Source organism: Diceros bicornis, chromosome 4 (genome assembly GCF_020826845.1).
Source record: "Diceros bicornis minor isolate mBicDic1 chromosome 4, mDicBic1.mat.cur, whole genome shotgun sequence".
Taxonomy (NCBI): domain Eukaryota; kingdom Metazoa; phylum Chordata; class Mammalia; order Perissodactyla; family Rhinocerotidae; genus Diceros; species Diceros bicornis.
The window spans coordinates 49,484,627-49,500,177 of record NC_080743.1 but is presented as its reverse complement, the minus strand read 5'-3'; the positions used below and the strand labels follow the sequence as shown (position 1 = coordinate 49,500,177).

The window sequence follows — 15,551 nt, the reverse complement described above, 5'->3', positions numbered from 1 at the left end:
GTGGACTACATCAGACAGTGGATTTTTATCGTGAGGGAAATGTAAAGGCACTCGAAGTTTTAGGGCAGAGGAATATTGTGATCAGTTTTGTAATCATTCTTACCAATAGCTCAGTTGCTGAACCAAGGGGTAGTCTCCACAACAATTTCCATCAGCACCACCAAGGAAGAATATATTCTAAGTTAGAAGCATGTGCTTGTTATATAACCATAGCAGAAAAACAAGAATGAGAATAGCTATTACTTATTGAAGCTTCTTATGCGCCAGGCACTATTCTAAGTGATGTTTTAAAATGTGTTAACTCTATCTTCACAAGAAGGAATGGAAACTTGAGGTCACACAATTAGTAAGTGGTGGTGCTTGGACTTGAACCTATGCAGGCTGGTTCCAGAAGCCATGCTTGTGATAACAGCATTACACCACTTCAGTGATCACTCCAGCCCCCACTTTCAACTAGGTTGTCTCCCCTAAGCTGCTCTTATATGGAAATTCTGAAGTCACCACTGATTCTGGCAGTGTGAAGAATGGGTTGGAGAGGTCCTGATTGCAAGCAGGGATAACAGTTAGGAGAGTGTTGCAATAATGCTGGTGAGACATGGGGGTGACCAGGAGCAGTGGAGACAGAAATGGAGGGATACGAGAGAACTAAGGAGATAATAGGACTTGATAATTTGAGCAAACGAGAAAATGCACATTGAACACTTAGCACCAGCCTGGTACATGGTATTTTTGATGTATCAAAATACTATGATATTTTTATTATTATCAGTTGGATTATTCTCCAGGGTTAATAATAAAGCTTGAGCTTTTAATAATAAACTTAAAGCAAATAGCCACAAGTAAACTTTTTTATAGTAAAAAGTAATATATAAATAGCCCTTTATGCAACATTCATTGTCAAATTTGATCTTAAAACAATCCTTTTGTATTAGTTTGCTAGGGCTGCTGTAACGAAGTATCACTAGCTGGGTGGCTTAAACAACAGAAATGTATTGTCTCACAGTTCTGGAGACCAGCAGTCCAGATGTCGGCAGGGTTGGTTCCTTCTGAGGGCGTGAGGGAGAATCTGTCCCATGCCTCTCCCCTCGCTTCTAGTGATTTGGGGCAGTCTCTGGTGTTCCTTGGCTTATAGAGCTCTGCTTTCATCTTCATCTGGTGTTTGCCCTGTGTGTATGCATGTCTGTGTCCAAATTTCCCCTTTTTATACGAACACCAGTCATACTGGATTCAGGGCCCACCCTACTTGAGCATGACCTCATCTTAACTAATGACATCTGCAACAACTCTATTTCCAAACAGAGTCCATTCTGAGGTACTGGGGGTTAGGACTTCGACATAGGAATTTTGAAGGGATACACTTCAACCCATAACACCTTACTCTTATTCCCGTTTTAAAGATAAAGAAACTGAGTCTCAGAGAGATGAAGTAATTTACCCAAGGTAAGTGAAACCCTGGATCACAAATGCAAGTCTGCTCTCTGGCTCAGTAGTCAAGAAGAGCCAGCCAGTGCCTCTTGCTAGGAGTTTGTCTATCTGTTCTCACACACTTGGACTGGTAAGAACTCAGGCTGCACCAAGGTGTGTAAAAAGAGGGGAAGTCGTCAAATGTGATCTCCTCTTGGAATTAATTACAGATGCCCTATTAGTAAAAGCTTCATTTTGCTTATTCAATTGCTGCCCCTATGGCTGCACTTCATGAAGGCTTGACCTCCAGGGGAAATTGTTTACTCAAATTGTTTCTTGTAAGTCTGTTGTTTCTCTCTAGTGGGCCCATCCCTGAGCCAAGGGGAGCTGGGTACGATGAATGTATTCAGGGCAGAAAGTAAAATGCCCCGTGTTTCCCTTTTCTCTCTATAGCATCGTTCTTTGCCTCTCTGTGCCTTTCTTTTGTCCTGTCTATTGAGTAACATCAGTATGGGTGTGGGCAGTGTGTGAATTGCCAGCAATGAGAGAGTCTGGCCAAGGAAACCTGCCTGATGACTTATGCATCAGGGCAGGCAGCAATGGGCAAGCTTCCCAGGAACCGTTTTGCCAACACACCAGCTCTGACCTGGGCCTTCTGTTCTGCCTGAGTCACTCTCATTAGCTAATGCTGGAATCCCCTCATGGGTTCCCTGGGGCAGAGAGAAGGGACATGCCCCATTTATGAGCCTCCAGGCTTGGGAGGCAGTGTAGGAAGTAGTCAAGTGCAGATTCCAGAGACAGATTCTAATGCCAGGTCTGCCACATACCAACCGTGTGAATTTAAGAAAGATGCTTAATGTCCCTGTGTAATTTCCTCATCTGTAAAATGGAGATGATAAATCTGTTAAGGTTAATCTCACAAGGTTATTAAATGGATAAATGATATAATCCATAAATGGTGCCTAGAACAACATAATTCTAGCACTCAGTAAATGTAAGCAACACTTCCTTACTTGTTTATTTCCCAAATGTCATTTGTTAACCTGTTCATTGAAAACTGGCAGGATGCATAACAACGAGTTAACCGTGGTTGTTTCTGGATGATGGAATTACAGGTGATTTTGTTGTCCTATTTTGGCTTATTTTCATTTTCTAAACTTTCTGTAATAAAGACGTATTTTTTAACAAGAGAAAACAAACTCCTGTTGAGGATCTGTGGGGTGCAGTGGACAAAGGATGAATGGATACAAAGTGAAGACACTTAGTGGAGTTTAAAGTCTATGGAAAGAAACAAGACAGGTAAATTAATGATACAAGAGAGATGGGCAGTAATGCTTACAGTGGACTGAGTATGGAACCAGTCTCCTGCAAGTGGCACCTGGCATTGCAGAGATGTCATCAGTTTTGCCCCAACAGTCTTTGTTTATGGTCTTTCCTGATCCGGAAATAGGAAAGTAAAATGATGCATACAGTCAGATAAAAGGCCACTCCTCAGTGATGGAATTGTTGAGATTCCTTTCTAAAGTACCTCTTTCTAGGAAGAGGCTTATATTGAAGAAAAGTTGAGATGGTTTATGTAGCACCTCCCTCAAATGACAGATATGAACCCCGGTCGCAAAGCAGCATGTCAAATGGAATGAAGAAGTAATTTCCTGTTTGTCTATCTCTCCATAGCATTATTAGCATCATCATTATTCTGGCTGCAGCAATTGCACTCATCATCGGTTTCGGTATTTCAGGTATGTGATTTCTTGCATTATCACGTTCCATTCGCCCCTCACCATTTAGCCCCCAGTCACTCAATGTGGTTGTATGGAAAGAGCACAGGGTTTGGACCCAGAAAACCTCAGAGCAGAGCACTGGTTCTTCTACTTATTGACTGTGTTCTCTTCACACATCTAACTAATCATCTAACTCCTTGGGCCTCAACTTCCTCATTTATAGAGTGGCGGAATAATGTCCACATCACCAGGTAGTTGAGAGAATCAAACGGGATAAGATGTCATTCTGGGACCACAGGTCAAGTGCTGCGGCTGAGCCATTCTATCAATGGTTGACCTGGGTAAATGATTCCTTTGCAAAGAAGCTTCAGCTGAAGTGTTAAAGAATAGCAAATCTTTGTACACAAGGGTCTTAGTTAAAGAGAATACTGGTCGTGACTGCTGTACCATGTAGGAAACAGGTGCCATTGTGGCACAGATGGTCAGTTTCGGAATGAAGCTGATTGATGTCAGTTGCAGGAATAGTCCTCTCTTTCCTCTTCTGTGTAGGCCATGTCTCAGAAGCATCTATTATGGATGCCGCTTTAATTAAGACACTGAGTGAGTTAGGCCAGCAGCTGTCTTCTCCGAGGCAAGTTGTTTGCTCCATTTCCCTTAAACCGCCTGACTCAGGCCAACACACTTATTTTAACTTAGCCTGTGGCCAAAGCTGTCACTTCATAACTTTAGTTTTTATAGTTCCAGCTGCCTTTCTCCCTGTCGCCTTCCTCCAGTATGGGTGTGCTGCCCCTAAATAGTGGTCACAAGGCCTAAACAAAGAAAATTCATCGTAGATGTGTTTGCCTAGAAAGGACATTAGCACCCTTCCTCACTCTTTATCATGAAGAATATATATATTTTGTCTTTCATCCATTTTTCTATTGAATTATTTGTCTTTTTCTTTTTGATTTGTAGGAATTCTTTATATATTCTGGATGCAATTTGGTTATATGTATTGCAAAATCTCTTCCATTCTATGGCTTGCTTTTTTACTCTCTTAATGATGTCTGTCAGTGAACAAAAGTTTTTAATTTTAACATAGACCAATTTATCAACCTTATCATTTCTACCCGGAGCTTTTTGTAAACTGTTTGTTTAAGAAGTCTTTGCCTATCCCAAGGTCATGAAGATTTTCTTCTAGGTTATCTTGTAGAAGATTTATTGTTTTACCTTTCACATTTATATCTATGAACCATCTAGAATTAACTTTGTGCATGGTGCAAGGCAGCAGTCAAGATTTACATTTTCCATGTGGCTCACTATCCAGTTGACCCAGCATCATTTATGGAAAACATTGTCCTTTCCTCACTTCTTGCCAATGTTATTTTTGTTATAAATCAAATATCCAAACATGTATGGATCTGTTTCTGAACTCACTAGCGTGTTTCATGGTAATATTCTTTTATAATTTTTTTCTATTTATGTTATTTTATCTCTTTTCCTATTCCTAATCTCAGGCATCTTATCTGTCTATCTGTCTCTGTCTCTCTCTCATCTTAAACAGGTTCACAAGGTATTATTAGCATTACAGTAGTTTTGAAGGAACTAGGTTTGCTTTTATTTTTACTTTCTCTGATTATTTTCCTATTTAATTAATTTTTACTTTTATCTTAATTAATGTCCCCTTTATGCTTTGTTTTGCTGTCTTTTAATTCTTTTTCTAATATCTTAAAACGAGAACTTCACAAATGAGTATGTCCAGAAAGCCAATAAATAGCTTTTAGTAGATACTGCCACTCAGTTTTCTAAAGTGATTTACCCATTTACTCTTCACCGGAAGGGTATGAGAGATCCAGTGCTCTATGTCCTCGCCAACACCAGATATTATGGAATCTTCTTGTGATTTTAATTTCTATTTCCTGGTGACTGAGAAAACTGAGTATATTTTCATATGAGAAACACAATATTGAGCTGCAGAGCCAGACACAAAACAGTCCATTCTGTATAATGTCATGTATATAGTTCAAAAACAGGCAAATGAATCTCTGCTGTTAGAAGGCAGAGTATTGGTTATTACCCTGAGAAGAATGAGAGGGTAGCCTTGGGAAGGGGCATGAGGGGACTTCTGGAGGGTAGTAAAGTTCTAGTTCTCGGTGTGGATGGTGGTTACATGAGATGAAGTTGTGATAATTCTTCAAACTGCATAGTTATGATGTATACATTTTTATGGATGTATGTGTGTTATACTTTAATACAAATATATACACACATATATTATAAATATATATGTAAAGCAAATATTTTGGACTAACCTTTAAAGATATCAAAGACACATTTTGGTACCTTCCTCACTAATGCTTAACTCTTCCTTAGTTATGATTTACCCTATTCTTAATCTTATATACCACTTTGAATTAAAACACTAGTGTTTGTCCTTCACTCTAAATCTTGGTGACTAACCCTTTTGGGGCCTAGAGCTAAATAGCTTGGCATCAGAGCCCTTATGGAGTTATTTTTTGGTTGTTAGTGGCTTTGACTACCTTAGCAAGAATTTTCACAGCTTCCCTGTGAAAGTCGACACTTTTGCTACTTATACCTTTTCCGGTTATTTATATTGATACCATCAGTGCTATTACTAATAATTTGCTATTATTAAGGCAGTCACATAATACTTCCTAAAACTTGCACAATTTCCTGGCCACACCAGTGCAGGCCTCCTCTGAAGTTAGGGAGGCCAGGGCAGGAAGCCACAGGACACTGCCTCCTAATAATACTCCATCTTTGGACACTGGATAAGCCTCAGGCATGTGCTTATGGCACCAAAATAGCATTGAACAAATTGTTTGGAAAGAATTTGATTTTATTTTTTTAAATTGTAGTCATCTGAGAAAATAAACAGCTGTTGGCCTTTCTTACACTTGTTTTGACTTTTAATTGTTTTTATTTTTACATGAGGTGAGGATACTGTTTTAGTGGGTAGGATCTCTACATATCTCAATCTGGCCCTGGATATCAGCAAAATGTGGTAGAAACAGCATGGGCTTAGTGCCCAACAAGACTGAGTTTGATTCTGGCTCCACTACTTGCTAGATACAGGGCTTTAGGTAAGCTATTTAATCCCACAGAGCCTTTTTATCCTCATTTATAAAATGGATATAATGGTAATTCTTACCTCTCATGGTTGTTATCAGGCTTAAAATGAGTCATTATATGTAAAGCATTTAGTAAAGTGTTCCTTTCCTCCTGGTGCTCTGATCTGCAATCTTTCCAAATGATTCTAGTTAATAATGGTTATTGATATCATTGATTTAAGGTTTAATACGTGGCAAGTCAGGTACTATATTAAACTCTTCACCTGCATTGTATCATTTAGTCCTTTCAGAGACTCTCTGAATTATTATTACTATTATTTTTATTATTATCTACTATTATTAGCATCAGGTGAAAAAATTACAGAATAAAGAAGTTAGAAAACTTGTCCAAGGTCACATATCCAATGAGTGGCAGAGCTGAGACTTGAACTCAGACAGCCTAATACCTGTGCCACGTTCTCAAAACCATGCTCTGGGCCGGCCCCATGGCTTAGCGGTTAAGTGCGCGGGCTCCGCTACTGGCGGCCTGGGTTCGGATCCTGGGCGTGCACCGACGCACCGCTTCTCCGGCCATGCTGAGGCCGCGTCCCACATATAGCAACTAGAAGGATGTGCAACTATGACATACAACTATCTACTGGGGCTTTGGAGGGAAAATAAATAAATTTAAAAAATTAAAAAAAAAAAACAAAAAAAAACCATGCTCTGCTGCTGCTTCCCTACATTGTTCCTTTATCTAGCCTGGCCCAGCATCTGCTCTAATTTCTTCTCACAGTAGCAACTGTTACTCCCAACCCTGCCCTCTTCTCTGGCAAGAGTGGCACTCACAGATGCCCCCCCAGGCTCCATTGGTGCAGCGCAAGCCTCTGTGTCTCCACCTTTAAACCATGTGCTATGATGCTCATCTGGACATCTGGGTTCCAGCAGTTACTGAGTGACCTTCTGCTGAAGGCTTCTAGTATGCTCTCTATGCTACTGGAATCTACAGAACTTGTCTTACTGAGTCATTTCAAAGGAAAGTTCATTTGTCGGGTTTTATCCAGCGGTGTTGGGCATCCCAGAATTATAATTTCTGTAAAGAATCCTTGCCTTGTGTTACCTGTAACCCCCTTTTCCAAGATATTCCTGCTCCTACGATGGAGGGCAATTGAATAGTGCTTGTCCTTTGTGAAAACAGAATGGCTCAGATTTTAGCTTGCTCTCCTTTGACAGCTCTTCTTACCCCCAGGCGGACCAGAGCTGTGAGAGTAATTAGCTCCCATGAGCTACAGAATTCATCTTCAGTAAGTGGCTGGGTCTTCCAACTTTTAAGAGGTTTGATGGAATCTTAGAGGCCAATGAAATCCTTTAACTCTGTGCCTGTTTAAATTAACAGAATTCTATATCAATAGATAGCTGCCTCTAACCCATCTCCTAGAGCTTTTTTACCCTTTGGCTCACCAAATCACACAAGAACCCCTGGTGGTTAACAGGCCTGGAGAGTCGTATCAGGTCTGACTATTTCCTAGAACATAGCTCTTTGAGCCAATATTTGTTTGCAAGTTTGAATACAGATTTCTTTTTGTGAGAAGCAATATTTATAGGCTGTTACTTGCAAATTAAATTTCATTTTACCACTTCTAACCGTCATTTATTCATCCAACAAATAAGAATTTATTGATTGCTTTCTGGGTGAAAAGCAATGATTAGATCCCTAGGGTTTTTTTAAGTTCTCACTGGCCTTTATTTCTCCTCTTAATTTGATATAGGGAGGGGGGATTTAATCAACATTATACTCCTTCCATCTGCCACATCTTTAAGGCAACCTTAAACAGGTTAGAGCCTGCAGCAGGTCCCTGGGGCACTCCACAGCTGCCTACTTTTAATCATTAAGTTCTCTAAGAGATATTTCAACAAATTCTCCACCTGTGGGCTCAAGGCCAACACATTAAAATTAATTCGGTAGCACAATTAGTGAACTAAGAAATGTCATTACCATTTCATTCTCTCCATAAACTGTGCTAATCATGTATTTTTTCTGGAAAATAATTTTTCAATTCAACTTTAATGGCACTTTATAAGCTACAATCAAATTTACCCTTGCTCTAACATCGCTACATTTCCCCCACGATTTTATTGAGAATCTCTGTGTATTTTCATTGCCTTCTTTTTCACAGGCTCACATTTGTCCAAAATTTAGATGCAGTAATCCTGCCAAATGTTCCTTTCTCCTACAATCATTTTGGATAGAACCATTATCTCAAACAGTGCCTTGATTTCTACTGATTCCCATTCATTCATTCATTTATTCATTTGCTCAACAAATATTATTTTCCTCTGTAGAAGCACAGCACTAGGCACTTGTCTTAGTCTGCTCAGGCTGCCATAACAAAATATCTTAGATTGGGCAGCTTAAGCAACAGAAATGTATTTTCTCACAGTTCTAGAGACTGGGAAGTCCCCCCAGGCTCCAGGTGGCCCCATCTCTAAGTGGGGCCTCTGGCCTATTGAAACAGAGGCAATAGCCTCACCCTTTGAAACCAAGGAGCCAGCCCTGATCTTCTCTGAATCACCTTTGGGGTTATTCTTCCCTTTTCTGGAAGAATAGCAAGTGCTCATAGCTGATTAACTCTATGGTCCAGTCTGTTAGGATCTAAGAAGTCTGCCAGCCTTCCTTCATTTTTTCTATCACCTTTAGTTTTTCTGTCTCCAGATTTCAGTGTTTCTGCTGGTATAACCCCATCTCTATTCCTGGCTTCTACTGAGGTGGCTGATTAAGCTCCTAAGTCGCACCTGAGATCTCCTTATCAAATGGTTGTTCACCCACGCCCTTAGTGGTCTCTTCAGAACAGCTTTCTCATTTTTTGCAATATAGATAGGCTGAGAATTTTCCAAATCTTTAAGTTATGATTCCTTTTTACTTAACAATTCCTTCTTCAATTCATCTCTCTCCTTTCTCGTATTTCACTATAGGCAGTCAGGAGTAACCATGCTGCTCTTTCAACACTTTGCTTAGAAATCTCCTCAGCTAAATATCCAGTTCCATCACTCACAAGTTCAACATTCCACAAAACACTAGAACACAGTTCAGCCAAGTTCTTTGCCACTTTATAACAAGGATTGCCTTTCCTCCAATTTCCAATAACATATTCCTCATTTCCATCTGCGATCCCACCAGAATCGCCCTTAACATCCATATTTCTAGCATGCACCTCGAAACACTTTCAGCCTCTACCCATTACCCAGTTGCAAAGCTTCCTCCACATGCTTAGGTATTTATTACAGCAGTACCCCATTTCTTGGTACCAAAATTTCTGTTGGTCAGGGTTTTCCAGAAAAACAGAATGAATAAAATGTGTGTGTGTATGCAGAGAGAGAGATTTAGAAAGAATTGGCTCACATGATTATGGAGGCTGAGAAGTCCCAAGATCTACAGTCAGCAAGCTGAAGACCCAGATGGTTTAGTTCCAGCAAGCTGAGTCGGAAGTCTTCAGAACCAGGAGGGCCAATAGTGTCTGAAAGCTGGCAGGCTCAAGACCCAAGAAAAGACAATATTTCAGTTCAAGTTCGCAGGCAGGAAAAGACTGATGTCCCAGCTCAGAGCAGTCAGGCAGCAGGAGTTCCTCTTACTCAGCCTTTTTGTTCTATTCAGGTCTTCAATCGATGGGATGAGGCCCACTCACATTAGGGAGGGTGATCTGCTTTACTCAGTTTACTGATTCAGATATTAATCTCATCCAGAAACATCTTCACAGACACACCCAGAATGTTTGGCCAAATTTCTGGGCACCCTGTGGCCCAGTCATGTTGACACACAAAATTAACCAACACAGCATTATAGGACTTAAACACATACGATTAAGACAGTTTCTGCCCTTGAAAATCTTACAAATTAGTGCCAGAGACAGACTAGAGACTAGGTAGAGGGAGACAGCTGCTATAATAAAGGCAAAGGCAAGTGTTAAGGGAGAGTAAAGAGAGACCCTATTGATTTTGTCTTAGCAGATCAAAAGAGGTTTTCATGCGAGGGCTGCCATCTGAACAGTCTTGAATATAAGTAGAATTTGGATAACTGCTGATAAAGGAGAGGAAGGAACTATAAATTGTGGGTGCAAGATGAACAGGGGTGTGAAGATGCATAGTATAATTGTATAATGAGTACTAGCCTGGGATGTCTTGGATATCAGTCTCTCCAGTAAAAATAATTTAAAAGCAAATTAAATCTTTAAAGCAGTGTTCAAGAAAATGCCATGGCAGGGGATGGGGTGTGTTGCATTCATATTACATGGCAAAATTTTACACTGTTCTCTTTCATAATTTCTCTCCAAAATCTCCCACATGAATAGCCATGCATAGCAACTGCTCCAAAGTCTCTCTCCTCCCACACTCCAAAGCCTCCAAAACATTCTCCAAACCCAGCCTGTGCACGTCTTTGTTTTCTCTGCCTCTTTTTTCCCTATAATTTTTCTTCCATCCATAGATCTCTGTTCTTTCTAATATAAATCCATCTAGCTTAGCTTCTTCAGTTTTGTCCTTTGTCCATAACCTTCATCTACTTTATAAAGGCCTAGGAGCCAGTTGGGCAGTTCCAATCCCTTATAGGCTGGAAGAGGCAAGATGCCAAGGATATCCTTATGTTCATAATGTCTACCTCTTATATTTTAAAAATAGCAAGTATGCTTTGCTTAGGTATTTTTCCCTTGAAAGCAGAAAATCAGTAAATCACTTGATATACATAGACAGTACAGACCATGAAAAGATGTAGTGGGAAATGAGGCTGAAAAGGTAGCAATAAGAGTTAATATCTATGGGGCATTTCCTATGTGCCATGCAGTATTTAGCTTTGAAGGCCATGCTGGTTAGTCTAAACTTTTCTCCATACCCTTTGGGAGCCATGGAAGATTAGTGATTAGAAAACTGACATGTTTAGATTATACTTTAAGGTCTACCTATAAGATTAATGTGTGTAAAAATAGATAAGATGGAGGTAAGGATGAGAGGCAGGTATTCAACAAGGAAGCTAAGAAGTCCAGTTGAAAAATGCTCCATCGTGTTGGACTTTTTTGGCCATAAGAAAGAGAAGTTTGTGCAGACCATTTTAATATAAGGTATTTATTTAAAGGATACTCAGAGATTGGAACAGGAACTAGACCTGAAAACTCTCAGGATCTAAAACAGCTCTAGGAATGGGAGGCTCTCTTCATCTTTCTCTGTCACGGTCTCTGCTCCACACTTCTTTGTGTCTGCTCTGCTCTCCTCTTGGGCTCAAAGAACCATCCTCTCCTTAGCTTCACATCCAAACCACAGAAGGCGCTTCTCAAGAAGACTTAGTTAATTAAATCACCCCTATAGGCCTCCCCATTCAGCAGCCTCCAGTGTGAAAAGAACAGCTGGTCAATCCTTCACTGACCGAGTGGGCTATCTATTGGGCAAGTGGGGAAGAGGCAGTGGACATGGCTGGCACCATAATTAATATTTCTACTGGTGGTATGTTTGGAGAGGTGGAGGTGGCTTCTATCTTAGGCCAAAAATCAATTTAATTAAGTACCATTCTTCATTATGCTATAGCTAGCACTATAACCTTGACCAAGTCACTTATCTTCTCTATTTAGTTTCTTCATCATTCAAATAGAGATAAAAGTAACAGCACTTTAGAATTTAGCATTCTTCAGAATTACTAGCCACATTTAGTTAACATGAGATTTCACTCTGTGCCACTTCTGATTAACTGAGAATAACCATACCTTATAACAATGTGTAATTACAGTTTGCAAATCAAGGTTCTTTGAGGTTCTTTGATCCTCACAAGAACCCTTTAAGTTAGATAAAACAGATATCATTACCTCCATTTTTCTGAGATCCAGAGAGGTTACATGACTTATTCAAGGTCACACGGCTATTAAGAGACAAAGCTAGGACTTGAAATCTCATCTTCAAATTCCAAGTCCAGGGGCCAGCCTGGTGGCACAAGTGGTTAAGTGCACGCCTCTGCTGCAGGGGCCCGGGGTCCGCCAGTTCGGATCCTGGGCGCGCACCGACGCACCGCTTGTTAAGTCATGCTGCGGCGGCGTCCCATATAAAGTAGAGGAAGATGGGCATAGATGTGGGCATAGAAGACCAGGGCTGGTCTTCCTCACACACACACAAAAAAATTCCAAGTTTAATATGTTCTCCTCTTGCTGCCTCTCAAGGTTTGGGTTGCTTGGTCTCAAAAAGCTATCATGTATGGCAGATCTGCTGTAGATATCAAGACTATCATCTTCCTGTTCTTTCTATTCTTTTTACATCTTCTTTTTTTTGTGTGTGTGAGGAAGATTAGCCCTGAGCTAACATCCGTGCCCATCTTCCTCTACTTTATATGGGACACCACCACAGCATGGCTTGACAAGCAGCATCGGTCCGCACCCGGGATCCGAACCTGCAAACCCTGGGCCACCAAAGCGGAGCACGTGCACTTAACCACTACGCCACTGGGCCGGCCCCTTATGTCTTCCTTATTTATGCCTCTCCTTTTCTTCTATATTTCTAATTTATTACAAAAGGCTCCATAAAGAAGTTTGGCTTTTAGTAATGAAGAGTTGGTTGTACAAGTTCCAGAGCTTTCCTTGGCATTGACCCTTGCTTCCTGAATTGCAGGGAGATACTTTATCACAGTCACTACTCTCACCTCAGCTGGGAACATCGGAGAGGATGGAATCCTGAGCTGCACTTTTGAACCTGACATCAAACTTTCTGATATTGTGATACAGTGGCTGAAGGAAGGTGTTATGGGCTTGGTCCATGAGTTCAAAGAAGGCAAAGATGACCTGTCAGACCAGGACGAAATGTTCAGAGGCCGGACAGCAGTGTTTGCTGATCAAGTAATAGTTGGCAATGCCTCTCTGAGGCTAAAAAACGTGCAACTCGCAGATGCTGGCACCTACAAATGTTACATCATCACTTCTAAAGGCAAGGGGAATGCTAACCTTGAGTACAAAACCGGAGGTGAGTTCTTTTGAAGAGAGGGAAAGAAAGCGCCAAAAGATATTTGAGGCTAAAAGCATGGATTGCTGATGAAATACCATCTTATGTTCATGAGGAACCAGTATCAGACAAAGACCCTCCAAATTCTGCTAGCAGCCATCCTTGCTGTCCAAGACCCACACCATCTCCAAAAGTAGCCCACTATATACAATATTAGGTCTTAAAATCTTTTGTTCTGGACTCTAGTCTCTTCTGAATGTTCAGGTATATTCCCTGAAATATTTTGCCAAAATAAATGTAGTCTCTTTTATGGTAGCCTCTGGTATTGCTAGTAAAAGAAGCCTGTAATAAGGCCTGAGACTTTTCTGTCCTAAGTAGGCCCTAGCTCAAGTCTGCAATCAGTACCTCCAGGGACTTATGACAACAGAACCCATTTTAGGAGAAGTTAAAAGGGAATTTATCAAAACAATATTGTCCTATAAACTCACTAATTCTCCCCCAATGAAATCCATCCTTCCTTACCAACTCAATTTAACACGTTTTCTGAATTTATGTACAAGGGAGTCAGAGAGATACTGAAGAGTAAAAAGATGATTAAGAAAACAAAGATGATTGTCCCTCCTGTTGCAGAGTTCAAAGAGTTAGAGCTTATAGAGTTGACGGTTGGGGCAGGAATAAGAAAAATATGTAAATATCTATAATAATTGGTAAAGTGTATCAAATTCTTTACAAGAAATATAAATAGAGTGATTTGGGGATTCAGAGGAAGAGAGAGATCACATCCAAATGCATAGAGGGGAAAGCGATTAGAAAGCCCCTGTGGAGACTCTGGCAGTGGAGAGGAGCTTGAAGGACAGGCAGAAAATATCCTGAGGCCTCCTAGCCGAAGCTAGTGTGTGCAGGCCTTTCTTGGCTAACTCATAACATGTGTATGTAATGGTTTGAAGACAGATCTAGAGCCGGACCTAGGCAAGTACAGTGGCCTGGGCAAGGCAACCTTGCTGAGCCTCAATTTCTTCATCTTAAAATGGGGATTAATAGAGTCATGTCAAAGGGACACTGGAGCCAACCGAAGGGCTTCCAATGGCAAAGCTGGAACAATTTGAACAAAAAAATAAACAATATAGCATTAAATTGTAACTCTAAGTATGTTGAGTCCATACTTACTTAAATATGAGGGAGATGAAACAAATCTTTACAGATGAATTCCAAATAATGTATTTAGGTCCTCCCCCTCCAGGCGGTGGAGCTTAGTACTTCCCCACCACCACCACACTCAGGGTGTGTTAGGCTTAGTGAAGTCCAGCTTCCAAAGAAACCTGGCAAACACTGGCTCAGCCAGGTGATCAAAGTTAACATTATCAGTGATAAGTCATGTTGATAGCATTCACTCTCTTGTGTGATATGACGAGAAGGGCACTTTACATCCTACAGTCTTCTTCCTCTGCAAAACCCACAACCTCAGTCTAATCATGAGGAAAACATCAGACAAATTCCAAGAGAGGGGCATCCTACAAAATACCTGACCAGTACTCCTCAAAATTGTCAAGATCATGAAAAACATGGAAAGATTGAGAAACTGTCACAGACCAGAGGAACCTAAGAAGACATGACAAATAAATGCAATGTGGTATTTTGGATAGGATCCTGGGAAAGAAAAAGGACATTAGTGGAAAAACTGGTAAAATATAAATAAAGTCTGGAGTTTAGTTAATAGTAATGTACCAATGATGGTTTCTCAATTTTGATAAATGCACCATAGTTATTTAAGATGTTAATATTAGGGGAGACTGGATGAGGAGTATACAAGAACTCTCTGTACCATCTCTGCAACTTTTCTGTAAATCTAAAATTATTCAAAAATTAAAAGCTTATTTTTAAAAATGGGGATAATAGCAGATATCCCGAGTACTATTGTGAGGAGCAAATGAAATAATGTCTGGAATCCGGTACCTGGCACAGGGTACATCCTCAATAAATGGTGGATCATTGTGATGTGCATGCAGTTTCCCACATCACCTCCCAGGAGTTGTTTCCTGTTTGCTCCAAGCGAGTCTCATCTCCCCTGCCAGACAGCAGGCTCTTTAAGGACAAAGCAAGGGCTTTCCTTTCACCACTCACTCAGCACCAGCACAGTCCCAGGAAAAGGAAGATGCTAAATAAATTAATAAATTGTATCTTGCCATTTTGGCATAATAAGCATTTTACAGTCAAAAGTCCAGGCCTTAACATTTTTCCACAAGTGTCTCTCTGTCTAGATAGAGGAGGAATCTAGTCTTTCAAAATGCAGTGACCTCTCCAGTGAGGAGAATCATTTTAGAACAAAACAAATACCAGTCTCTATCCCTGAATACCAGGGCTGGGCAGTCTCCACCCAAGCAAACTCCAAATCCCCATGATGACAAAGGCCTGG

General features: G+C 40.6%; 1 protein-coding gene across 1 annotated transcript in view; it reads left to right on the top strand.

Annotated features, from left to right (window-relative positions):
* Positions 1 to 15,551, top strand: part of VTCN1 (V-set domain containing T cell activation inhibitor 1) — a 40,948-nt gene that overhangs the window by 19,556 nt on the left and 5,841 nt on the right. The window contains exons 4-5 of the mRNA XM_058536165.1: positions 3,079 to 3,143; positions 12,812 to 13,159. Coding sequence (XP_058392148.1) covers positions 3,079 to 3,143; positions 12,812 to 13,159 — 413 coding nt within the window. The remainder of the gene's footprint in view (positions 1 to 3,078; positions 3,144 to 12,811; positions 13,160 to 15,551) is intronic.